Below are 26,484 nucleotides of genomic sequence, written 5' to 3' on the forward strand. Positions count from 1 at the left end.
AACTGGGTCATGTGATGGTTTCCACTTTAGGAAAGCCCAATGAAGTGCCCTGGGTGGCTGCTCTGTGCCTAAAAGAATGTATCTTATAATGGGACGGAGAGACACCCAACTACATTCCACATCAGAAATTGAAATTTGGTAAAAAGTGAATGAACACAAAATGTGACGATTCCATCTGCAGTCCAGTTTTTTCGGCGTAAGGCAAAAAGGCCTCGATTGGGCACAATGAAATGAACCCAGCCACAATAATGTACCTTTTCCTTATGATTTCATTGCCAATCTAAGCTTCAATCAAAGCTACATGTTTCTGGCCCAATCTGCCCAAAATAAAGAATATATCAAAAGTGTTAGCTCAGCTGATAAACAAACCTAAAGGGGGCCATACACGGGCCGATTGTAGCTGCTGATATTGGTCCCTTGGACTGATTTGGCAGCTTATTGGCCCATGTAGGGGCAGGAACGACAGGCCTTCCCGATATCTGGCCTGAAATTGGCCATATATCGATTGGGCAGGTCAAAAGATTTAGTTGGATCGGGGACCGCATTAAAGAGCCGATGCGGTCCCCGATGCGGAACCGACTGGGCCCATTGCTGCTGTCATAATTCAATCGTCAAATTAATCTACATTTGCCTGATATCGCCCATCCATAGGTGGGGATATCGGGAGAAGATCTGCTCGCTTGGGGACCTCGCCAAGCGAGCGGATGTTAAAGTGAATGGCCACCTTAAGGAAAAACTGAAACCAATTTGAATCCAACTTGTTAATGAGACAGACTTGCCAGTATCTCTAGAATCTGTTGTTCGCACTAAACCTTTTACTATAGGCCGGACTTAGTGAAGTTCTTGTAATTTCAGCAAAAGTAATATTGCCATTAATTTATTTAACAGATGCTACTGGTCGCTGAGCTTGGTGCTGCTCCAGTGAATATTATACAAATAGATCTTTGGCATTGGATGCTGTTATTTTGCTCCTTGGATTTAAGTCAACTAATAATAATTTTGGAACGTTTTGCAACCCAGGGAATATTCTCTTAGCTGCACCATTTTGGCCACGACAGGCTCCACTGATAAACGGGACATGTGGATCTGGGTTAGCAGCTTGTCTCCTGGGGGAACTCTGAGGTTCTCAGATGGGAAAGGCCACTTATGCCAATTAATTTGATCTTATTTCAAATTATAAGAGGAAAACTCAAATATTATCAGCCTCAGCTGAAGGAATCAGTCCACACTAAACCCAGACACAATGGTTCAACCAAGGACTGATTTGGGTACAGTCATAGATAAGGACACATCCTTAGCCTCCAGTTTCACTGGTGGGATCCAGTCTAGGTAACAGTTCCTTACTTTCTAGACTTGCAAGGGATGCCCCCCACTAAGTATGTTGGCAAAAATACAGAAGGCTTGCAGCAAGTTTGTGAAGGACAAATGTCCCAGGTCTCTCCTCATCATTCTCATTTGTCTTATTTTGGTTATTTTTGGTTCGGAGTAAGAACAGGTCAAGAGCGAGAGGGGCAGTTTATGAAATAAGAGCCTCTTTATTGCAGTTTCAGGGAACCCTTGTGCCTATGTGCCGCACTTGGGGAACCGCAATCTTTTAAAGGTAGTTTTAGATTAATAACTTGCAATTCCCCCAGTGCGGAGACCATGCACATAGGCACAGGGGTCCTCAAATTGCTCTCATTTGATAAACTACCCCCTCTGGATATTCACATTAACTTTGTTAGCATTAATATTACCTAATGCAGTTTCTGGTCCAGCAGACTTACATTGACCCCCTGAGTAAAGTTTAGATAACAAAACAGCACCCCTCTTTCACACCGATATCTTCAATCATCCAGTGCAAATTTCAACAGTAATTGCATATTACAATATTTACCAAGTCCACAATGAACAGCACCAGTCAGGAAAATTTCTTCAGTAATAAAAGGCCTTTATTGCCAAATTCAGGACAGTACGGGCAACGTTTCAGGCCGAACAGATCGAAAAAAGGCCTTCTATTTCTGAAGAAATTCTGCTCACTGGTGCTGTTCATTGTGCAGTAAAGTACCCGATCTATGACTTGGGAATCCCTGGAGAGGTTTCCTTGCACTTGTTTCTGCCGGTTGCCTGACTCCTGTGAACTTCTACTGACTGGTGACATCTGTCCTGGTGGAGACAGGGCTTGGCCAAAGAGCAGGCACTCACCCAGTGAGCAGCTGTACTCACTTTCACCTTTCCCACCCTGACAAACTTTCTCCTAGTCTATCAGCCAAGTAGACCCCTTTATAACTAGCAATCATTGGGCAATGTCTGCCAGCCGTTACCCAGTCTACCTATTACCCACTGAACTTGGCCCAGCAACTTAGTCAGCCATTTGTTTAATGCCCCTTACTTCTATGATCCACATAAAAACATACTATACAAATGTACAATACTAGGTTCGTTTTATATGTTTTTATGTAACATGGGTGGAAAGTCAAAGTGCCATGAAGAAGTACAAAGTTAGTGTAAAACCCATAGGAAGTGAGTTTATTGCTTTGGCACACATGGAAGGCCGTAGAAAGCTGAGAGATTATGTCTTACAAAGCCAAATTTAATTGAAATATTAACAAGAAATTGCCAAATTAAGTAAAATTTTTCTTAATTTATTTTGTTTTGATTCTTACAACATAACATAATATCTAACACCCTCTTTATGACCCTTCCCCACCTTAAATTTCCAAGACAGAGATGGAAAGCCAACCGACAACTCAAGGAAAATTGTCAAGATTTTTCAAACTCATTACCAGACACTTTTTTCTCATCGGGACTCGCATTTCCTTAGATAAATTGACAATAATATTCAGTCTGGGACATAAATAACTCCCTCAATAAAAACAAAGCAGTAGGACCTGACAGTTTACCCCCGTTTCCTTTTAACAAATCATTGAACTTTTGAATGTCTATTAATGACTGATATTTTTTAACTATTGTTTTTAATGGCATCATTTTGCTTTCAAACTTCCATTCAATTTTGAAGGGGATCCCCCAAAGGCAAGAAAGAGTTAACTTTACCTGCATCGTACAGACCTATCTCCCTTATAGAACAAGATCTGTACTAAAGAACTAGCAAAAAGATTGCCCAATATTCTTCAAGACTGGCCATCAACATAGATTGGGAATAAAAAACATTAGAATTATTATGAGTTATCTCCCTTGTTGGTAACCAGCGTGGAACCAGTCCTTGATGGTAGGAGGGTGATTTCCAATTTAAAGGCATCAGTAGTTGAGCAAAAAAGGTTCTATGCTAGTCAGAAAGAGGAGATTGCACGAGGCCCATGGAACAATAGCGCATTTATTGGATCTCTAGGAATTTGGTGAGTTATCTTATAGACCTTTTCCCAGTAAGACCCAGTGGAGTTCCGAGACCAGAATATGTGGAGCATTGTCTGCCTTTCTCTGTTTCTCTTGTATTTTTGAACAATTGTTGGTGTTTACAAGGTTCTACCACCTTAGAATCTTATTATAGAGAAGACCAAGTGGTAGGAAGCTGTAAAACTTTGTATATTTGGGAGACGACATGTCTTGGGGGGCTGGATAGTGCGTATTTTTTTATATGAGATGTGAGAGCCTCCCAAGTGGTCCATTCGTGTTAACGGCTTGATCATTTCTATGTGGGAACAAGTGCAGTTGTATTGCGGAAGACTGACTTCTACGAGCCAATCGATAGAGCAGTTAGATTCATTCCAGGAGGACAAGCTGGGTTCCTGATTAATAGTATTATTGGGGAGGGGTATTTGGTAATGGAAATGGCATTTACCCCATACTGACCGTCTATTACTGAGAGGAGCGTGGGCTTGATGTTTGATTCTCCTATACGTCCTATCAATCCATGGGAATCAGAAAGGAGACTGTTGTTCAAGTTCTATAGTTTGCTATCTACATGGTGAGACCAATCTATATTTCTATGTAAACTCTCCTTTTGGTTTTATCACTAAAAAACTAAAGAAACGACCCAAATTAGAGCACTAGGGGCACATTTAAGAATGCTCGAGCCGTCGGATCCTAAATTCACGCAACAGCCCCCAAACTCTCACGTGGTCTTTTCCCCGACAAAAAAATAGAAAGCTCAGCACCTAAAACCTGTCAAGCTATTTATTTTTCTGTCGGGGGAAAAGAAAAACCCAATTTGCGCAAAGCGAACTATTCAGCTGAAGGAACCACGGGAGTTTGGGAGCTCTTGCCTGGTTTTAGGATCCGAAGGCTCGAACATTCTTATACGTGCCCCCAAATGTATGGAAAAAAATCTCTGTTATAACGGCAAAAACTTCTACAAAAAATGACAAAACTAATTCTTATTTCAAAGTATTTGATTTAACTGGAAAACAGAAAATCCAAAACAAATCTTTATAAAGACTTGAGAGAATCACAAGCGGAGGAGGAGGAGCCTCTGACTGCCAATCAATAGAAGGGACAAACAGAAGCATCTCGTGGAAATGAGACCTTCCCACCATAGAACTTATATTTTGTTTTGAGACGGTGAGTTTAGACATAAGTGATTCATTTGCTATAAATCATTTCCTTTTCTCCAATATTAACTTTCAATAGTTTTATGACGTCATACGATCCATATTTGTATCTTTTCTTTTTTCTTATTCATTTTCTGTTATTGTAATACGGTAAATCCGTTAATACATGTTTGTTACATATTAGAAATTTCAATAAAACTAAATAAATCAGTGCAGATCAGCAGAACATGATAATAATTAGGAGAATAAAGGGGAAACAAACTGTTAAATAGTAAGATAATAATTGCAAATACAGTTAATTGCAGCTCCGCCCTGTGCCAATCACTGCCCAGAAGCGTCACATAATCCCATTAAACCCATTTCATCCACAGTGATTCCTATTGCAGCATTCACCTTGCGTCTCTCTGTAATGAGGGGATGAGGGACAGGGAGTGACTCTCTGGAGAGACTGTATCCAGGAGAGAATTGGGGGGTATTTATATTATTTATGGAGGCAGTTTATAGGGTTTATAAGGAGCTGCTCCTCAGTGAGGCAGAAAGGCTGGAGGTTCTGCCAGGTTGGTGGGGCCCCTGGTACCATGAGAAGATGTAGATGAGCCCCACTAACATTACTGAGGGAGATCTACTGGGTAAGTGCAGGGATTGGGGGGCAACAGCTTGTGTAACTGGGGGGGTTTCACTACTGGAATGTCCCATATTCTCCGTAATATGGGGGGGGGTGACTGGGGCATAAGGGAAACTGAATATACTGACTAATATTGTGTCTCTGTTTGTCCCAGTGGAATCAGGAGCACAAATCCCAGGGACCCTCAGTAGAGTCAGTGGGTGCAGTTCCAGGGAACAGGCGCAGACAGGTGGGTCCCACATCCATATATTTATTGAATACAATTTGTTGGAACTTGCATTGAGTTGTGCATTTGCTTCGTTAGACAGATTGTCAGTCATTATAGGGCTCAGGTCCCTTTACATATAAATGGCTCTTTGCTATACACCCAACTATGGGGATCAGTGCCGGGGGGGGGGGGGAAGGAACTGGATTTATTCCCTGCTAAATCAGTGATGTGGGTCTCTGTGCTACAGCCCTGGGTATCACTGGGTTAATCCCGGCTGGGAAGGCACAGGGGGCACATTCTCTCTGAGCAGCAGGATATTATTATGGGATACAGGAGAGATTATACATTGGACTTACACGGAGGGATTCCCCTGTGTCGAGTAACACTCACAACTAACGAGAGGAAATCAAACAAGACCAGCTGCGAATCTAATGGAGTTAAATAATATTAATTCTATTAATATCCTTTGCTCAGAATGTACTTTATATTAACCAGACTGTGCTTGGGGGGGGGGGGGGGGCAAGTTGTATATGAGCTGCATATGGAGGTGTCCAAGTCCAACATTGTCCTGTGCCTCAAACAAAGCAGAATAGTGCAGAGCAAGGAGTTAATAGCCTGGGAAGGGACTGGGGCTGTGGGAAAGCAGGTATAGTAGGGAGAGATGGTGCCTATAGTAGCAGTGGGGGGATAATAGCCTCTGGGAAGGGACTGGGGCTGTGGGATAGCAGGTATAGTAGGGAGAGATGGTGCCTATAGTAGCAGTGGGGGGATAATAGCCTCTGGGAAGGGACTGGGGCTGGGGGATAGCAGGTATAGTAGGGAGAGATGGTGCCTATAGTAGCAGTGGGGGGATAATAGCCTCTGGAAAGGGACTGGGGCTGTGGGATAGCAGGTATAGTAGAAAGAGATGGTGCCTATAGTAGCAGTGGGGGGATAATAGCCTCTGGGAAGGGACTGGGGCTGTGGGATAGCAGGTATAGTAGGGAAGATGGTGCCTATAATAGCAGTGGGGGGATAATAGCCTCTGGGAAGGGACTGGGGCTGTGGGATAGCAGGTATAGTAGGGAGAGATGGTGCCTATAGTAGCAGTGGGATAATAGCCTCTGGGAAGGGACTGGGGCTGTGGGATAGCAGGTATAGTAGGGAGAGATGGTGCCTATAGTAGCAGTGGGGGGATAATAGCCTCTGGGAAGGGACTGGGGCTGTGGGATAGCAGGTATAGTAGGGAGAGATGGTGCCTATAGTAGCAGTGGGATAATAGCCTCTGGGAAGGGACTGGGGCTTGTGGGATAGCAGGTATAGTAGGGAGAGATGGTGCCTATAGTAGCAGTGGGGGATAATAGCCTCTGGGAAGGGACTGGGGCTGTGGGATAGCAGGTATAGTAGGGAGAGATGGTGCCTATAGTAGCAGTGGGATAATAGCCTCTGGGAAGGGACTGGGGCTGTGGGATAGCAGGTATAGTAGGGAGAGATGGTACCTATAGTAGCAGTGGGGGGATAATAGCCTCTGGGAAGGGACTGGGGCTGTGGGATAGCAGGTATAGTAGGGAGAGATGGTGCCTATAGTAGCAGTGGGGGGATAATAGCCTCTGGGAAGGGACTGGGGCTGTGGGATAGCAGGTATAGTAGAGAGAGGTGGTGCCTATAGTAGCAGTGGGGGGATAATAGCCTCTGGGAAGGGACTGGGGCTGTGGGATAGCAGGTATAGTAGGGAGAGATGGTGGCCTATAGTAACAGTGGGGGATAATAGCCTCTGGGAAGGGACTGGGGCTGTGGGATAGCAGGTATAGTAGGGAGAGATGGTGCCTATAGTAGCAGTGGGATAATAGCCTCTGGGAAGGGACTGGGGCTGTGGGATAGCAGGTATAGTAGGGAGAGATGGTGCCTATAGTAGCAGTGGGGGGATAATAGCCTCTGGGAAGGGACTGGGGCTGTGGGATAGCAGGTATAGTAGGGAGAGATGGTGCCTATAGTAGCAGTGGGATAATAGCCTCTGGGAAGGGACTGGGGCTGTGGGATAGCAGGTATAGTAGGGAGAGATGGTACCTATAGTAGCAGTGGGGGGATAATAGCCTCTGGGAAGGGACTGGGGCTGTGGGATAGCAGGTATAGTAGGGAGAGATGGTGCCTATAGTAGCAGTGGGGGGATAATAGCCTCTGGGAAGGGACTGGGGCTGTGGGATAGCAGGTATAGTAGGGAGAGATGGTGCCTATAGTAGCAGTGGGGGGATAATAGCCTCTGGGAAGGGACTGGGGCTGTGGGATAGCAGGTATAGTAGGGAGAGATGGTGCCTATAGTAGCAGTGGGGGGATAATAGCCTCTGGGAAGGGACTGGGGCTGTGGGATAGCAGGTATAGTAGGGAGAGATGGTGCCTATAGTAGCAGTGGGATAATAGCCTCTGGGAAGGGACTGTGGCTGTGGGATAGCGGGTATAGTAGGGAGAGACGGTGCCTATAGTAGCAGTGGGGGGATAATAGCCTCTGGGAAGGGACTGGGGCTGTGGGATAGCAGGTATAGTAGGGAGAGACGGTGCCTATAGTAGCAGTGGGGGGATAATAGCCTCTGGGAAGGGACTGGGGCTGTGGGATAGCAGGTATAGTAGGGAGAGATGGTGCCTATAGTAGCAGTGGGGGGATAATAGCCTCTGGGAAGGGACTGGGGCTGTTAATACATGAGGTCAATACTGTTGTGTCTTAAAGATTAATAAGAATACATGGAAAAAACTAATTATAAAAAATAACATTTTCCTTTTAAGGATTAAGGTTCATTAATCTATTGGCTCTTTGGTCCTGGAAAAGATGAGAATCTGGGAACAAATTCTGATCCATCTTTATGTTCTGATATATCATTATCTGTGTTTTTTTACAGGAAGCATTTTCTGTGGCCCATTGCAAAGTCTGTGTAACTGGGCAGAGAAGAAATAGATTACAAGTAGCCTTTCCTTTCAGTGCAAAAAATTCCCTGTAAGTTCATGTCCAACCTCAGCGGAGCCAATCCGATCTCCTCTCCATTCATCCTGGTTGGGATCCCAGGGATGGAAGAGATGCACCCTTGGATCTCAGTACCACTGTGTTGCATGTATTTAGTAACCATTTCAGCCAACGTTTCCGTTCTTTTTATCATAAGAGCCGACAGGAGGCTTCACCAGCCAATGTACCTGCTCCTTTCCATGTTATTACTCACTGACCTTGTCCAATCAAATGCCGCCCTTCCCAAGATGCTGCTGATCTTCTGGTTCAAGCTGAGAGAGATCACTTTTGAGGAATGTCTAGTGCAGATGTTCCTTATCCATTCCTGCACCATAATAGGGTCTTCTGTCCTCCTGACTATGGCCTTCGATCGTTATGTGGCCATTTGCCACCCACTGAGATACTCCACCATCCTGACAAATTCCATGATTGCAAAAATGGGCCTGTTTGTCATAATGAAGGGGACATTATTGCAAATTCCTTATCCATTCCTTGTCAGAAGGCTGCCATTTTGTGGGAGTCACATCATCCAACAGACTTACTGTGAGCACATGGCGGTGGCCAAGCTCTCCTGTGGCGATATCCGAATCAACTTTGTGTATGGGTTAATAGTTGTTTTGCTTGTGGCAGGATTAGACCTAATATGTGTCGCTGTGTCCTACACCATGATTATAATGGCCGTGCTGAGACTCCCTAACAGAGAAGCCAGATATAAAGTTGGTAACACATGTTCTGCCCATGTTGGTCTTATCTTAATTGCATATATCCCAGCCCTCTTCTCCTTCATATCTCAGAGATTTGGGGCTTCTTCAGCCCTATCTGTCCAAATCCTTATTTCCAACATCTACCTGATCATTCCTCCTATGTGTAATCCAATCATATACGGCATAAAAACCCAAGAGATCCGCAAGAAGGTGAAAATGTTGATTTAGTTCGGCAATAAGGGTCCGTTATATGTCCCTCTCAGGCCAAGCTGTGATACTAGGTTTCTGCAAAATCCAGTGGCCAATATGTTTCATGGCCAAATAAGAATATAAGAAGATATTTTGTACTTTCCTTGATTTTTTTCCACCAAACGATTAAATAAAACTAATACTAATGGAATAAAAAACAGGTTTTCTGTATTAAGGAAATCAAAGTGGATTGAAGAGGTTCGAAGTTAGTGTAGAACCCATAGGGAGAGCTGAAGGGCACTGAATGGGGGGAAGAAAGGACCAATAAATGATTAATAAAATGATAAATACTGGGCAAATTGTGTGAGGGGTAGGGCTCTAGTGGAGCAGGGGTAGGGCTCTACTGGAGCAGGAGTAGGGCTCTAGTGGAGCAGGAGTAGGGCTCTAGTGGAGCAGGGGTAGGGCTCTAGTGGAGCAGGAGTAGGGCTCTAGTGGAGCAGGGGTAGGGCTCTAGTGGAGCAGGGGTAGGGCTCTACTGGAGCAGGAGTAGGGCTCTAGTGGAGCAGGGGTAGGGCTCTAGTGGAGCAGGAGTAGGGCTCTAGTGGAGCAGGAGTAGGGCTCTAGTGGAGCAGTGGTAGGGCTCTACTGGAGCAGGAGTAGGGCTCTAGTGGAGCAGGGGTAGGGCTCTAGTGGAGCAGGGGTAGGGCTCTAGTGGAGCAGGGGTAGGGCTCTAGTGGAGCAGGGGTAGGGCTCTAGTGGAGCAGGGGTAGGGCTCTAGTGGAGCAGGAGTAGGGCTCTACTGGAGCAGGAGTAGGGCTCTAGTGGAGCAGGGGTAGGGCTCTAGTGGAGCAGGGGTAGGACTCTAGTGGAGCAGGGGTAGGGCTCTAGTGGAGCAGGAGTAGGGCTCTAGTGGAGCAGGGGTAGGGCTCTAGTGGAGCAGGGGTAGGGCTCTAGTGGAGCAGGAGTAGGGCTCTAGTGGAGCAGGAGTAGGGCTCTAGTGGAGCAGGAGTAGGGCTCTAGTGGAGCAGGAGTAGGGGCTCTAGTGGAGCAGGAGTAGGGGCTCTAGTGGAGCAGGAGTAGGGCTCTACTGGAGCAGGAAGTAGGGCTCTAGTGGGAGCAGGAGTAGGGCTCTAGGTGGAAGCAGGAGTAGGGCTCTACTGGAGCAGGAGTAGGGCTCTAGATGGAGCAGGAGTAGGGCTCTACTGGAGCAGGAGTAGGGCTCTAGTGGAGCAGGAGTAGGGCTCTAGTGGAGCAGGGAGTAGGGCTCTAGTGGAGCAGAGTAGGGCTCTAGTGGAGCAGGAGTAGGGCTCTAGTGGAGCAGGAGTAGGGCCTCTAGTGGAGCAGGAGTAGGGGCTCTAGTGGAGCAGGAGTAGGGCTCTAGTGGAGCAGGGTAGGGCTCTAGTGGAGCAGGGGTAGGGCTCTAGTGGAGCAGGGGTAGGGCTCTAGTGGAGCAGGGGTAGGGCTCTAGTGGAGCAGGGTAGGGCTCTACTGGAGCAGGAGTAGGGCTCTAGTGGAGCAGGAGGTAGGCTCTAGTGGAGCAGGGAGTAGGGCTCTAGTGGAGGCAGGGGTAGGGCTCTAGTGGAGCAGGAGTAGGGCTCTAGTGGAGCCGGGGTAGGGCTCTACTGGAGCAGGAGTAGGGCTCTAGTGGAGCAGGGGTAGGACTCTAGTGGAGCAGGGGTAGGGCTCTAGTGGAGCAGGAGTAGGGCTCTAGTGGAGCAGGGGTAGGGCTCTAGTGGAGCAGGAGTAGGGCTCTACTGGAGCAGGAGTAGGGCTCTAGTGGAGCAGGAGTAGGGCTCTAGTGGAGCAGGAGTAGGGCTCTAGTGGAGCAGGAGTAGGGCTCTAGTGGAGCAGGAGTAGGGCTCTAGTGGAGCAGGAGTAGGGCTCTACTGGAGCAGGAGTAGGGCTCTAGTGGAGCAGGAGTAGGGCTCTAGTGGAGCAGGAGTAGGGCTCTACTGGAGCAGGAGTAGGGCTCTAGTGGAGCAGGAGTAGGGCTCTACTGGAGCAGGAGTAGGGCTCTAGTGGAGCAGGAGTAGGGCTCTAGTGGAGCAGGAGTAGGGCTCTAGTGGAGCAGGAGTAGGGCTCTAGTGGAGCAGGAGTAGGGCTCTAGTGGAGCAGGGGTAGGGCTCTAGTGGAGCAGGGGTAGGGCTCTAGTGGAGCAGGGGTAGGGCTCTAGTGGAGCAGGGGTAGGGCTCTAGTGGAGCAGGGGTAGGGTAGGGTAGGGAAAGGGTTAATATACATACAGTTTTTACATAAACTATAATATGTAGGGTATCTAGGAACTTTGTTGATTTCACATAGTTTTAAAAATGACTTGCCCGTATTTTTCTAAAAACTTCATCTTTGTTATATTTATGTCCTTCACAAAATTCCACAGACTGTCTTCATTATTTTCTTCAAGGCTCATAATACTCTATAGTGCAAACTGCCGCTTTATACTGCCCAGTATTATATACTGTAGGAGATATTCAATATTTGAGTAGAAAACATCATTTAATATTGTATTTTATTCAAACAGTTCTCAGTTTTCTCAGTCAGGGAAATTGGACTTTGATTGTACTCAAACCTAAGGCTTCATTTACTGTAAATCATATTATATATTTATTGTAAATGATTATAAAGTAAATCCCTATACTACAAATGGTGCTAAGGAAGAGGAGTGGAGAAGGATGAAGCAAATGGACAATTAGTAAGGATCCATGGATGGATATCTGTTGGGGGTATAAGGAATGATAGGGAAAGATGGGAAGAACATAAAAGAACAGCAGACAGTAAGTTGGACAGAGAAACACTTTAGGCATCTGCAGGATAAACAAAGGACCCAACTTGTCCCCATTGAGATGAAGGAAAGGTGCCTGTAGGGAACACTGGGTGCATCATCCCATTATGGTTCCTCCAAATATTCATCTTCAAGAGAACAGGGTCAAATGGCCAAAGAGAAACTATGGGCATCACTTCCCTTACTGACCCTTACTGACGCATAGTAGGAAAAACACACGCCGATTGCACTCTAAAGTGCACTTTACTCATAGTATTTGTGGATGTAAATGTCCCCTTATATGTCTTACTGGGTCCTACACCGTGATTATAATGGCCGTGCTGAGACTCCCTAACAGAGAAGCCAGATATAAAGTTGGTAACACATGTTCTGCCCATGTTGGAGTTATCTTACTTGCATATATCCCAGCCCTCTTCTCCTTCATATCTCAGAGATTTGGGGCTTCTTCAGCCCTATCTGTGACCTACAGCACTTATATTTGCCTATTTGTGTCTGTTAGTTACCCTCCCATATAGATTGTAAGCTCTACGGGGCAGGGACCTCCTTCCTCGTGTCCTCGACTCTTAACTTATTGCTGCTGTATTTATCTGTATTTATTATTATACTTTGTATTTATCTATTATCTTATTAACCCCCTGTTTGTATTAATGTATTCTACTGTACAGCGCTGGGTACATAAGTAGCACTTTATAAATAAACATGTAGGGTTCTCTAGAAATTGGGTCCCCTAGGTTGGTTGCCCCCAGGATAGGCCCCAGGGAGGGTAACACTTTAGTAGTGGGACACCTTGGGTGGTTTGGCACTATAAGGGTTAACTGGGATTTAGCTTCCCTGCAGTTCAATAGTTAGGCCACAGGGTGCACACAGTATATAAGGCTGTGCAGCCATGTGCCTTCAGGTCTTTTAGCCTGGGACCCCTCTTGGATAAGAGGTATACCACAGGTTAGCATTAGACAGTTAGAGATTTGTTATAGACCACTCTAGGAGTGGGAGACAGGTTATCTAGTTGGGCAGCGTGGCCCCGACAGGAGGTTTAATGGATTAAGATCCACCAGCACTCATAGCTGGAGTCAGGGTATAAGTGCTAAGTATAGGAGATTAGCCTAATCCAGGGGTATCTAAGTGGAAGTACCGGGGTGAGGTCTGCTGAGGGGGTGTCCGCTTGGCGGGAGTACCGGGAAGTGCCCTAGAGAGGGGCTTCTGGCGAGAAGTACCGGAGGGAACCCCTAAAGGGAATCATCTGGCGTGTAGTACTGCTAATATCTCGTGGAGAGAGGGTCTCTTAAGGAAGAGGGAGTATACCCTGACTGCCTCATTGCTCCTGTATGCAATCTGCCTGTCTGATACAACTGTACAATAAATAAGTTCCACTGGTTAAACATCAATCCAGTGTCCTGTCTCTGCATATCTGGAGGATCCACCTGCCTGGTAAGCAACTACCCCAGGGAGGGGGCAAGGTGCTAGGAGTGTTGGGAGTCCTCACACTGCAGTACAGTATCAAGGTCCCAGGAGGGGAGTTATAGTTCAGTCTATCCCTATTCTGGGTGGAGGCACGCCAAAGTATAAAGTAACAGCTGTTCCCCAAAGTAAGCGGGGCTCAGGATCTCTGAAAGCGCCAAGTATAGTGACATATCAGCAGGTAGTGCCACAAGCATTTATAAAGTGGGCTACATTTGGAGGCACTGCTGAGATTCCGAAACAGCAGCAAAAGAACAGCAAGTACAGTGCAGAAAGGCCATAACAACGTTTTGGGCCTAGTGTAAATCTGGAAGCCTGACCTCCGTATGGGATAAATTTTGGGCACCCTGAATCTGTATCCAGTGAGGGATAATTGGCGCCAAAAGAGCAGAGGAGTTGCCCTGGGCCAATCAGATTGCAGGCTTGTGGCGCCAAACAGACCCGGGAAATTCCGTGGGAAGCCCCGTGAGGGGGAGGAGGCAGAACATTCCTGATTGTTGGGGCCGCCCCTTAGAGCGTTTAGCCAACCGTGTGGCTGGGAAAGTGCGCCAAACAGAGTGGGCGCGACTTGGCCGGTGACGTCACCGCGGCCATTTTGGGCAGATCGTGTGTGGCTGTGCTAAGGGAAGGAGCTGCGTGTTGGAAGAGAGCCATCAGCATGCCCAACCAAAGCAAGCTTGTGCCATCGGGGTCTGAGTCCCCAACGCTCCCCAAGCCACCCAAGAGACAGGGGGTGCGGATGGAGGATACCGGTCGGCGTTTCATTTGGGCCGGCAGCTTTGCAGAAATGAAAGTGCATGACACTCTGCACTGGATGGTGCCCCTCTGTGGCGGCTGTGAAGCCGAGTCCTTTGGATCGATGAAGCATCCCGGGGCCCTGTGCACCACCTGTGACCGGCCGTACTGGAGTGGCCCGTTTGGAGCAGGTCCCAGAGGCCAGCAAGTGCTGGAAATTGAGGCCGTGGACGAGGCCTATGCCGCCATCACCCTCAGTGATGAGGAGGAGGCGGATTCTTCGGGAAGTCCTGCTGCCCGCCCTAGTTCCACCCAGGAGGGGGACGTTATGGATCCGGCGGCTGAACCGGAGGGAGAGGAAATTCACCCCGCGGCTGAACCGGAGGGAGAGGAAATTCACCCCGCGGCTGAACCGGAGGAAAACAGTTACCGGTGCGGAGGGTGAATCTGAGTGGGCCAGCGCTCCCGCCACTGTTGACTGGGCGGTGGAAGCTGCGGCCGAGGCGGTGAGTACCCAGGGGACCCTGAGTGACTCGTGGGTTAGACCAGATGTACTGGCAGGGGGTGACGCTACTCAAGTTAACCTGCCCCAGGGGCCGGAAAGGCCGGCGGGGACCCAGGAGGGGCCGCTACCAAGGCACTAGGGACAAAGAGTGGGAAGAATTCATGGGGCCCCCATCACCAGCTCCCTCTGAAAACGGGTCAGGAGGAGGTCCTAGCCCCCCATCCTATTTGCAGTCCCTGAGGGATGCCACATCAGACCGGCGGCCACCCTCATATCACAGGGGGGGGATTCACTCCTCTAGTGAGTACACCCCAGGGGGTGATGAATCTGGGGAAGAGGCCACAGCAGATGTGGGCCCCATGTTCGCATCCCCTTCCAGTTTTGTAGCACCCCCCAAAATCAGCCCACAGGAGGAGAAGCAATTTTGGGTGCTGCCTGGACAGGCAGACCCTGCAGTATTCCGCTCCGTGTCCCGAATCCAACGGGTGATAAATTTCAGGGTGCACATGATGTGGGGCTACTATATGCCCTATGCCCCCTTGTGGGTATACGAGAGGATGGGCCATATGCTAGAAGAGTGGGTCGTGGAGGAGATACAGCGAAAGAAAAAGATGCCCCTTAATATCCTCAGTAGTTCCGACAGAGCCAAGCGCAGGCAGGCTTGGAAATTTGTGCGGGCCACTGAGCAAGAATGGTGGTGGGGCCGCACCGTACTAAAACATGCAGTGCAGAGCTGTGGGAAGTATAACCCCAAGCCCCGCTATTTCAGCATAGAGGACACTCTGGAGAGTGGTCGTTCTGTGGAGAAGCCTCATCCTCGGTATTATATTCCTTATGAGGATGTTAAGCAGCACTTCACCTACCTCGTGTGAAGGGGGCACTCGGAGGAAAGCAGATTGCTTTGTTTTGTTCAGTAAGTGGAGGCGTGGACTGCCTGCCATTTCTCCCATCTAAAGGGGAGCTGTTCTTCTGTTGAGGGGTGAGCCCCACCAAAGTTATGGCCTAAGGAGGGCCCGGCAGCAGCCGGCTGGAGCTGCCACTTGAGTTGAAAATCCCCACCCGTTGGTGGAAGACCCCAGGAGGTGCCGAGCACCAGGGGGTAAGGACTCCCTCAAGGAGGAGGAGGGAGTAGTAAAGGAGCTGTTTAATAAAAATTTCTTTTGTTTTTGAGAGATCATTGTCCTGTGCATTTCTGAGTATGTGTGCAATTTCTTTCAGGAAAAAGGACTTTGGGACTTATACCAAGACTTTGGGAGTGGGGGAAAGGTAAAAGTGTGTTTATTGTTTCTTCCCCAGGTAATTTAGGTTTCTGCACAGACACCGCGAGGGACCGTGGAAGAAGTATTTGGTATAAGAAATGTGTGGGTAAAATGTATATGTTTGGTTAAAGGTATGTCAGCCAGGAGGTGACATTTTTTGTCAAGGGGGAGAATGTAGGGTTCTCTAGAAATTGGGTCCCCTAGGTTGGTTGCCCCCAGGATAGGCCCCAGGGAGGGTAACACTTTAGTAGTGGGACACCTTGGGTGGTTTGGCACTATAAGGGTTAACTGGGATTTAGCTTCCCTGCAGTTCAATAGTTAGGCCACAGGGTGCACACAGTATATAAGGCTGTGCAGCCATGTGCCTTCAGGTCTTTTAGCCTGGGACCCCTCTTGGATAAGAGGTATACCACAGGTTAGCATTAGACAGTTAGAGATTTGTTATAGACCACTCTAGGAGTGGGAGACAGGTTATCTAGTTGGGCAGCGTGGCCCCGACAGGAGGTTTAATGGATTAAGATCCACCAGCACTCATAGCTGGAGTCAGGGTATAAGTGCTAAGTATAGGAGATTAGCCTAATCCAGGGGTATCTAAGTGGAAGTACCGGGGTGAGGTCTGCTGAGGGGGTGTCCGCTTGGCGGGAGTACCGGGAAGTGCCCTAGAGAGGGGCTTCTGGCGAGAAGTACCGGAGGGAACCCCTAAAGGGAATCATCTGGCGTGTAGTACTGCTAATATCTCGTGGAGAGAGGGTCTCTTAAGGAAGAGGGAGTATACCCTGACTGCCTCATTGCTCCTGTGCATAATCTGCCTGTCTGATACAACTGTACAATAAATAAGTTCCACTGGTTAAACATCAATCCAGTGTCCTGTCTCTGCATATCTGGAGGATCCACCTGCCTGGTAAGCAACTACCCCAGGGAGGGGGCAAGGTGCTAGGAGTGTTGGGAGTCCTCACACTGCAGTACAGTATCAAGGTCCCAGGAGGGGAGTTATAGTTCAGTCTATCCCTATTCTGGGTGGAGGCACGCCAAAGTATAAAGTAACAGCTGTTCCCCAAAGTAAGCGGGGCTCAGGATCTCTGAAAGCGCCAAGTATAGTGACATATCAGCAGGTAGTGCCACAAGCATTTATAAAGTGGGCTACAAACATATACATACATACATACATCTGTCCAAATCCTCATTTCCAACCTCTACCTGATCATTCCTCCTATGTGTAATCCAATCATATACGGCATAAAAACCCAAGAGATTCGCAAGAAGGTATCAACGTTGATTTCACTTGCAGAAAAGGGGTCTGTGGAATGTCCCTCACAGGCAACACTACAGTATTAGCTTTGTTCTAAATCCAGTGGCCAAAGAGGTCTCATAGCCAAGAAGCCAACAATTGTGTTAACTTTCCTTGAGTTATTCCCCCAAACTAATGATACAAACTCAATATACTCAATGGTTAAATGATACAGTTTAGAAGGATTAAGAGAAACTGTACTAAAGAGGCTGATTATGAGAGCAATACAATTTAGGGAGAAAGGATACAATGAGAGGGTTATTGATGAAGCGGAAATAACAGTGGATGGGATTAACAGAAAGGGTAAGTGTGAGATAGGGAGAGGGGGAATGAGAGAGGGGCAGCACTGCCTTTTGTTACTAAGTTTAGTAGGAAACATTTAAAATAAACATTGGCACATTTAGCTATTTAATGAAATCCCAAGCGCAGAAACAACATGGGGGGAGAAAATAAAGGTTTTGTGGGCTGTAAGCAGTTTGTAGCATGTAGAAATACTAAGGATATTAACAGAAGGGAAAAGAAATATAAATCTAATCAAACAAATAAACATAAGCTGAACCTTATTACATGTGACACATACAAGGTGGTGTAACTCCTGGAGTGCCCTTGTGTGGTTTTTGTGAGGTTTTAGTTCCCCTTTACTTTCCATACATCAGTTTACTTTGATTTAGCTGGATATCCTTATCTCTTGCTAAACTGCAGGCATCTCCAGGCAGCAGTGCAGTAAATGATAATGAGCCCTTCCAACAGAGAGTAATAATAAAGTGAGTGTTATTTGCAATGGGTCAGGGGCGTGACTGGGTTTCATACGCACATCAATGGGATTAACTGTGTGAGCTTGCAATCTAATGTTACCATGGCAGCCGAAGGTGCCAATTGTGCCTGAAACGGACCCCAGTGCCGATCAGCAGAACGTGATAATAACTAGGAGGATAACGAGGATACAAACAGTAATAAAGGGAAGATAATCATTGCAAATACAGCATTCACCTTGCGTCTCTCTGTAATGAGGGGATGAGGGACAGGGAGTGACTCTCTGGAGAGACTGTATCCAGGAGAGAATTGGGGGGTATTTATATTATTTATGGAGGCAGTTTATAGGGTTTATAAGGAGCTGCTCCTCAGTGAGGCAGAAAGGCTGGAGGTTCTGCCAGGTTGGTGGGGCCCCTGGTACCATGAGAAGATGTAGATGAGCCCCACTAACATTACTGAGGGAGATCTACTGGGTAAGTGCCAGGGATTGGGGGGCAACAGCTTGTGTAACTGGGGCTGTTTCACTGCTGGAATGTTCCGTATCTTAATATGGGGGGTGACTGGGGCATAAGGGAAACTGAATGTACTGGCTAATATTGTGTCCCTCCCCAGTTTATGATGCTTTGGGCACTGGTTCCCATTACTTACAGTAGATTAAGCCTCATATAAATATTAGATTTACAGACATAGAAACTTGTGCCCATACCTGTGTCCATTGGCTCCTATAGAAGGTGGGAAGGACTTTGGGCTGGGAGTGGAATCGGGGGCAGAAATCCCAGGCACCCTCAGTGGGTGCAGTTTGTAGGCACAGGCAGGTGGGTCCTACATCCATACAGTTGGTCATTTTATTTGGGTTTTATCTTATTTAGCCAAACACTGTTGGGCATTTGCTTATTCAAAGGAATAAAATGTGTCCTTTATATAGAGCCATTATTAGGCTGATGTAGGTATTTCTGTAAGGTTATTGGGCGCCACAATAAAGTCTTTTTGGGGTACCAAACCCCTCTGTGCTCCTGTGGCCCCTGGTTCTGCTGTATTGTAGGATGAGGCTCCATTTAGAAGGGATCTGTTCCAATATATCCTCAGACCCATAGGAAAGGGACTGGTTCCGCTGCATCGTTAGGGGCCCAATCCTCTCTCCCATCATCAGTGAGACCTTCCCAGGTACCTAATCCCATCTGTGGGGGAAAGTCCTGCTGCTCAGGTCCCTTTACATATAAATGGCTCTTTGCTATACACCCAACTATGGGGATCAGTGCCGGGGGGGGGGGGGGGGGGGGGGTTACCGGGGATATTATTATAGGATACAGGAGAGATTGTACAGGTATTGTGCCATGTATTGTGTAAGTCACACTGGGGGCTGATTCCCCTGTCTCATATAACACTCACAGCTGGGGGCAGAAAATCTACTTCAAAAAAGACCGGATACTGAAGCAAGTTAAATGGTCTTAAATAACATAAATTCTTTTATATCGCTTATTTTTGCCCGGCCCTAAGCCAAGTGAGGACTGGACACTCCTGTTTGAATGGAGAGGGAAAATGGAGATAAAACTCGTTATGTTCTATTTTTCTAAATTCAATTCTTTCTTTTGTACAACTAACTTGACACAGGACGCAAGGTGCATCTCCTAATACTGCATCAGATTGGAAATTTCTATTCCTAATCCCGTTAGATTTTATGGTTATCGGCAAACACGGGCACCTGATTGGGCTGAGTTACATTAATTAGCCAAGTCCTACTAATCACTTCACTGCCTTTATTGCAATAGAAGCTGCCATACTGATTGGCTGGGATCTTTCCATAGTGAGAGGGGGCTGCATTATTTCTGCACAAGGAGGACCTACTCTTCTCTATATTGAGGTGAGAATACATGGGAAACAATTACTACTCACACAGAGGGAATACTTTCCATTACATTGTGTTGATTTTGTAGAGAAGCTGGGAACACATCCCAAAATTCTGTTCTTATAAATCTGTCTAAATTGTTTTGCAGAAAGAATTTTCTATGGCTCATTGTACAGCCTTTCAGTGCCAAGAATATGTGGAGATTCCCTGCAACAAGTTCCTGTTAGTGATCATGTCCAACCTCAGCGGAGCCAATCCGATCTCCTCTCCATTCATCCTGGTTGGGATCCCAGGGATGGAAGAGATGCACCCTTGGATCTCAGTACCACTGTGTTGCATGTATATAGTAACCATTTCAGCCAACGTTTCCGTTCTTCTTATCATAAGAGCCGACAGGAGGCTTCACCAGCCGATGTACCTGCTCCTTTCCATGTTATTACTCACTGACCTTGTCCAGTCAAATGCCGCCCTTCCCAAGATGCTGCTGATCTTCTGGTTCAAGCTGAGAGAGATCACTTTTGAGGAATGTCTAGTGCAGATGTTCTTTATCCATTCCTTCTCCATAATGGGGTCTTCTGTCCTCCTGACTATGGCCTTTGATCGTTATGTGGCCATTTGCCACCCACTGAGATACTCCACCATCCTGACCAATTCCATGATTTCAAAAATGGGCCTGTTTGTGACAATAAGGGGGACATTATTGGCAATTCCTTATCCACTCCTTGTCAGACGGCTGCCGTTTTGTGGGAATCACATCATTCAACAGACTTACTGTGAACACATGGTGGTGGCCAAGCTCTCCTGTGGCGATATCCGAATAAACTTTGTGTATGGGTTATTGGTTGCTTCACTAGTGGTAGGATTAGACATAATATGCCTCTCTGCGTCCTACACCATGATTATAATGGCCGTGCTGAGACTCCCTAACAGAGAAGCCAGATATAAAGTTGGTAACACATGTTCTGCCCATGTTGGTGTAATCTTGGTGTTATATATCCCAGCCCTCTTCTCCTTCATATCTCAGAGATTTGGAGCTTCTTCAGCCCCATCTGTCCAAATCCTTGTTTCCAGCCTCTACCTGATCATTCCTCCTATGTGTAATCCAATCATATACGGCATAAAAACTAAAGAGATTCGCAAGAAGGTGTCAAAATTGTTTTCACTTGCAGAGATGGTTCTTTGAAATGTCCCTCACAATTTTACAATTTTAGGTTTCTATCTTAAAAATCCAGTGGCCAAGATGTCTTACAGCCAAGAAGCAAACAACATGAGACGTTTCTTTGATTTTTCTTCCAAAACTAATGCCACATACTCATAGTTACATAGTAAATTAGGTTGGAAAAAGCCTTTTTCATACCTGAGACTTTCCGTAGCCTTTACCAGCTTATTCTAGATGGGGCATTACCATCTTCAGTACCTATACACTGAAGAAAAGAGATGATTAAGCACACTTGTATCCTGTATAACAGAATTATTTTTCATTATTGAATGGAGCCACACTCTCAACTTGCATCTTTTACTATTAATATACTTGAGGGGTGAGTCTTGGCCTGTGCTGCAAATTGTTTCTCATTTTCTATCTTTTCCTTCCTGATTTCTGCTTTACGACATTTCTTATAGTGTTAATATTCATATACAACGCAGCTTCTGTCCCCTCTGACTTGTAGTTATTAAATGCTTTCCTCTTCTTTCCTATTTCCTTCCTTACTTCTGAACTGAACCCCATGGGGGAGGTTCTTAACACTCTAAAATGTACTTATTAAAGGAATAAATTGAGAACAGTAACGATTTCATATCATTTTAAATGACGGCCATTCCTGTTCTGAGTTAATGCCCCAGTCAGTGCTCTGAAGTACCTAATGTAATACATGTTGTGTATCTATAGTAAAGAAACCATTTTGCATTAAACATATACATTAGTATCTAAATTCAAATGAATCGTTTGTGTTTTTTGATGTTTTTTTAAGACAAGATCGGGAGGGAAGTCAAAGTGGCAAGAAGAAGTACAAAACCGGTGTAGAACCCATACGGAGAGAGTTGAAGGGCACCGAATGGGGAAACGTTTGGGGTAAATACCTGTAAGTGGCCCAATCGCTATGCAATGCCACAAGGAAGTCCAGTTTAATACCAGTAATAACCTATAGGAAAGTAGAGACTATAGGCCCAATCACAGGTACCAGTAGGAGGCATCCCAACTTCTGGATTCCTCTTTCTTAGGTTCAAACCCCTGCAAAATCCTCCCCCCCAGCTGCTCATCTACCTACAGTGTGTGTGTGTGTGCGGGCAGGGGGGATGCAAGGGGGCAGGTAGCCTGGCAGGGGGGGTGGGGGGGGTAGAGGTTGCAGTGCATGCTGGTCCCCTCGTAAGATTATTTGAGGGGGGGCATGGTGCATTGTAGTTACGCCTCTGATACACTAGGGGCATCATGGATTGGACACAGGTAAACTGTCGACTTCTGTAGTAGAACAGCTGGGACTGGCCAAAAAGAACAAAAATGCCAAAGTCTTACACAAGTTACTTGTACCGATATTTTGGTATGAGAAACTCCACACAAAGCTAACGCCAGCTTTCCTGTAATGTATAACTTAGTACCCATTGCCTACGACCCAAATTTAATACCTATTTTAGCGGCCGGTGTGTTGCACAATGTTGCTCCCTGCAGAGTTCCAGTTAAAGCGACATACACACATATATCCTATTGGGCGACGGCTGCTTCTGTGCATTGAAAGGGTCCTGGTCCCACTGTGTGTGTATCTGGCTGTGTACGGGCTGTGTGTATGGGCTGTGTGTATCTGACTGTGTGTATCTGGCTGTGTATGGGTTGTGTGTATCTGGCTGTGTGTATATGGCTGTGTATGGGTTGTGTGTATCTGGCTGTGTGTATCTGGCTGTGTATGGGTTGTGTGTATGGGCTGTGTGTATCTGGCTGTGTGTATGGGCTGTGTATCTGGCTGTGTGTATCTGGCTGTGTATGGGTTGTGTGTATCTGGCTGTGTGTATGGGCTGTGTGTATGGGATGTGTATGGGCTGTGTGTATCTGGCTGTGTGTATCTGGCTGTGTGTATGGGTTGTGTGTATCTGGCTGTGTGTATCTGACTGTGTGTATATGGCTGTGTATCTGGCTGTGTATGGGTTGTGTGTATCTGGCTGTGTGTATCTGACTGTGTGTATATGGCTGTGTATCTGGCTGTGTATGGGTTGTGTGTATCTGGCTGTGTGTATCTGGCTGTGTATGGGTTGTGTGTATGGGCTTTGTGTATCTGGCTGTGTATGGGCTGTGTGTATCTGACTGTGTGTATATGGCTGTGTATCTGGCTGTGTATGGGTTGTGTGTATGGGCTTTGTGTATCTGGCTGTGTATGGGCTGTGTGTATGGGCTGTGTGTATCTGGCTGTGTATGGGTTGTGTGTATGGGCTGTGTGTATCTGGCTGTGTGTATGGGCTGTGTATCTGGCTGTGTGTATCTGGCTGTGTATGGGTTGTGTGTATCTGGCTGTGTATGGGCTGTGTGTATCTGGCTGTGTATGGGTTGTGTGTATTTGGCTGTGTATGGGCTGTGTGTATGGGCTGTGTGTATGGGCTGTGTGTATCTGGCTGTGTGTATCTGGCTGTGTATGGGCTGTGTGTATGGGCTGTGTGTATGGGCTGTGTGTATCTGGCTGTGTGTATCTGGCTGTGTGTATGGGCTGTGTGTATGGGCTGTGTGTATCTGGCTGTGTATGGGCTGTGTGTATGGGCTGTGTATGGGCTGTGTGTATGGGCTGTGTGTATGGGCTGTGTGTATGGGCTGTGTATGGGCTGTGTGTATGGGCTGTGTGTATCTGGCTGTGTGTATCTGGCTGTGTGTATGGGCTGTGTGTATGGGCTGTGTGTACGGGCTGTGTGTATGGGCTGTGTGTATGGGCTGTGTGTATCAGGCAGTAAGAGTGGGCTATAGTCTGACCCCACAGCAGGGAGGGGGGGGGCAGTAAGAGTGGGCTATAGTCTGACCCCACAGCAGGGAGGGGGGGGCAGTAAGAGTGGGCTATAGTCTGACCCCACAGCAGGGAGGGGGGGGGGCAGTAAGAGTGGGCTATAGTCTGACCCCACAGCAGGGAGGGGGGGGGCAGGCAGTAAGAGTGGGCTATAGTCTGACCCCACAGCAGGGAGGGGGGGGGCAGTAAGAGTGGGCTATAGTCTGACCCCACAGCAGGGAGGGGGGGCAGGCAGTAAGAGTGGGCTATAGTCTGACCCCACAGCAGGGAGGGGGGGGGCAGGCAGTAAGAGTGGGCTATAGTCTGACCCCACAGCAGGGAGGGGGGGGGGCAGTAAGAGTGGGCTATAGTCTGACCCCACAGCAGGGAGGGGGGGGGCAGTAAGAGTGGGCTATAGTCTGACCCCACAGCAGGGAGGGGGGGGCTGGCAGTAAGAGTGGGCTATAGTCTGACCCCCACAGCAGGGGGGGGGGGGGCAGGCAGTAAGAGTGGGCTATAGTCTGACCCCACAGCAGGGAGGGGGGGCAGTAAGAGTGGGCTATAGTCTGACCCCACAGCAGGGAGGGGGGGGGCAGTAAGAGTGGGCTATAGTCTGACCCCACAGCAGGGAGGGGGGGGCAGGCAGTAAGAGTGGGCTATAGTCTGACCCCACAGCAGGGAGGGGGGGGCAGTAAGAGTGGGCTATAGTCTGACCCCACAGCAGGGAGGGGGGGGCAGGCAGTAAGAGTGGGCTATAGTCTGACCCCACAGCAGGGAGGGGGGGGGGCAGGCAGTAAGAGTGGGCTATAGTCTGACCCCACAGCAGGGAGGGGGGGCAGGCAGTAAGAGTGGGCTATAGTCTGACCCCACAGCAGGGAGGGAGGGGGGGCAGGCAGTAAGAGTGGGCTATAGTCTGACCCCACAGCAGGGAGGGAGGGGGGGCAAGCAGTAAGAGTGGGCTATAGTCTGACCCCACAGCAGGAAGGGGGGGGGGCAGGCAGTAAGAGTGGGCTATAGTCTGACCCCACAGCAGGGAGGGGGGGGCAGGCAGTAAGAGTGGGCTATAGTCTGACCCCACAGCAGGGAGGGGGGGGGGGGCAGTAAGAGTGGGCTATAGTCTGACCCCACAGCAGGGAGGGGGGGGGCAGTAAGAGTGGGCTATAGTCTGACCCCACAGCAGGGAGGGGGGGGGCAGGCAGTAAGAGTGGGCTATAGTCTGACCCCACAGCAGGGAGGGGGGGGCAGGCAGTAAGAGTGGGCTATAGTCTGACCCCACAGCAGGGAGGGGGGGGGGGCAGGCAGTAAGAGTGGGCTATAGTCTGACCCCACAGCAGGGAGGGGGGGGGGCAGGCAGTAAGAGTGGGCTATAGTCTGACCCCACAGCAGGGAGGGGGGGCAGGCAGTAAGAGTGGGCTATAGTCTGACCCCACAGCAGGGAGGGAGGGGGGGCAGGCAGTAAGAGTGGGCTATAGTCTGACCCCACAGCAGGGAGGGGGGGGCAATAAGAGTGGGCTATAGTCTGACCCCACAGCAGGGAGGGGGGGGGGGCAGTAAGAGTGGGCTATAGTCTGACCCCACAGCAGGGAGGGGGGGGGGGCAGTAAGAGTGGGCTATAGTCTGACCCCACAGCAGGGAGGGGGGGGGCAGGCAGTAAGAGTGGGCTATAGTCTGACCCCACAGCAGGGAGGGAGGGGGGGCAGGCAGTAAGAGTGGGCTATAGTCTGACCCCACAGCAGGGAGGGGGGGGGGGGCAGGCAGTAAGAGTGGGCTATAGTCTGACCCCACAGCAGGGAGGGGGGGGGGCAGGCAGTAAGAGTGGGCTATAGTCTGACCCCACAGCAGGGAGGGGGGGCAGGCAGTAAGAGTGGGCTATAGTCTGACCCCACAGCAGGGAGGGAGGGGGGGCAGGCAGTAAGAGTGGGCTATAGTCTGACCCCACAGCAGGGAGGGGGGGGGGGCAGGCAGTAAGAGTGGGCTATAGTCTGACCCCACAGGCAGGGAGGGGGGGGGCAGGCAGTAAGAGTGGGCTATAGTCTGACCCCACAGCAGGGAGGGGGGGCAGGCAGTAAGAGTGGGCTATAGTCTGACCCCACAGCAGGGAGGGGGGGGGCAGTAAGAGTGGGCTATAGTCTGACCCCACAGCAGGGAGGGGGGGGCAGGCAGTAAGAGTGGGCTATAGTCTGACCCCACAGCAGGGAGGGGGGGGCAGGCAGTAAGAGTGGGCTATAGTCTGACCCCACAGCAGGGAGGGGGGGCAGGCAGTAAGAGTGGGCTATAGTCTGACCCCACAGCAGGGAGGGGGGGGGGCAGTAAGAGTGGGCTATAGTCTGACCCCACAGCAGGGAGGGGGGGGGCAGGCAGTAAGAGTGGGCTATAGTCTGACCCCACAGCAGGGAGGGGGGGGGCAGGCAGTAAGAGTGGGCTATAGTCTGACCCCACAGCAGGGAGGGAGGGGGGGCAGGCAGTAAGAGTGGGCTATAGTCTGACCCCACAGCAGGGAGGGGGGGGCAGGCAGTAAGAGTGGGCTATAGTCTGACCCCACAGCAGGGAGGGGGGGGGCAGTAAGAGTGGGCTATAGTCTGACCCCACAGCAGGGAGGGGGGGGCAGTAAGAGTGGGCTATAGTCTGACCCCACAGCAGGGAGGGGGGGGCAGTAAGAGTGGGCTATAGTCTGACCCCACAGCAGGGAGGGGGGGGGGCAGGCAGTAAGAGTGGGCTATAGTCTGA

The 26,484-nt window shown here is 48.7% G+C and overlaps 2 protein-coding genes across 2 annotated transcripts; both read left to right on the plus strand.

The window, feature by feature from the left end:
* Nucleotides 1-8,194: 8,194 nt before the first annotated feature.
* On the plus strand, nucleotides 8,195-9,357 carry LOC101731912 (olfactory receptor 52N1). Its single transcript, XM_004920372.4, has one exon. It carries the CDS (start codon nucleotides 8,294-8,296, stop codon nucleotides 9,221-9,223), a length of 930 nt encoding a protein of 309 aa, XP_004920429.1. The 5' UTR covers nucleotides 8,195-8,293; the 3' UTR covers nucleotides 9,224-9,357.
* Nucleotides 9,358-19,979: 10,622 nt separating this feature from the next.
* LOC116408718 (olfactory receptor 52N4-like) lies at nucleotides 19,980-21,245 on the plus strand. Its single transcript, XM_031896378.1, has one exon. The coding sequence runs from the start codon at nucleotides 20,037-20,039 to the stop codon at nucleotides 20,985-20,987; it is 951 nt and encodes a 316-aa protein (XP_031752238.1). The 5' UTR covers nucleotides 19,980-20,036; the 3' UTR covers nucleotides 20,988-21,245.
* Nucleotides 21,246-26,484: the final 5,239 nt, after the last annotated feature.

This window comes from Xenopus tropicalis, chromosome 2 (assembly GCF_000004195.4).
Source record: "Xenopus tropicalis strain Nigerian chromosome 2, UCB_Xtro_10.0, whole genome shotgun sequence".
NCBI classification, from domain to species: domain Eukaryota; kingdom Metazoa; phylum Chordata; class Amphibia; order Anura; family Pipidae; genus Xenopus; species Xenopus tropicalis.

What these genes read in the sequence shown, in the direction of transcription:
- LOC101731912 (XM_004920372.4), top strand. Translation starts at nt 8,294, where the DNA reads ATGTCCAACCTCAGCGGAGCCAATCCGATCTCCTCTCCATTCATCCTG.
- LOC116408718 (XM_031896378.1), top strand. Translation starts at nt 20,037, where the DNA reads ATGTCCAACCTCAGCGGAGCCAATCCGATCTCCTCTCCATTCATCCTG.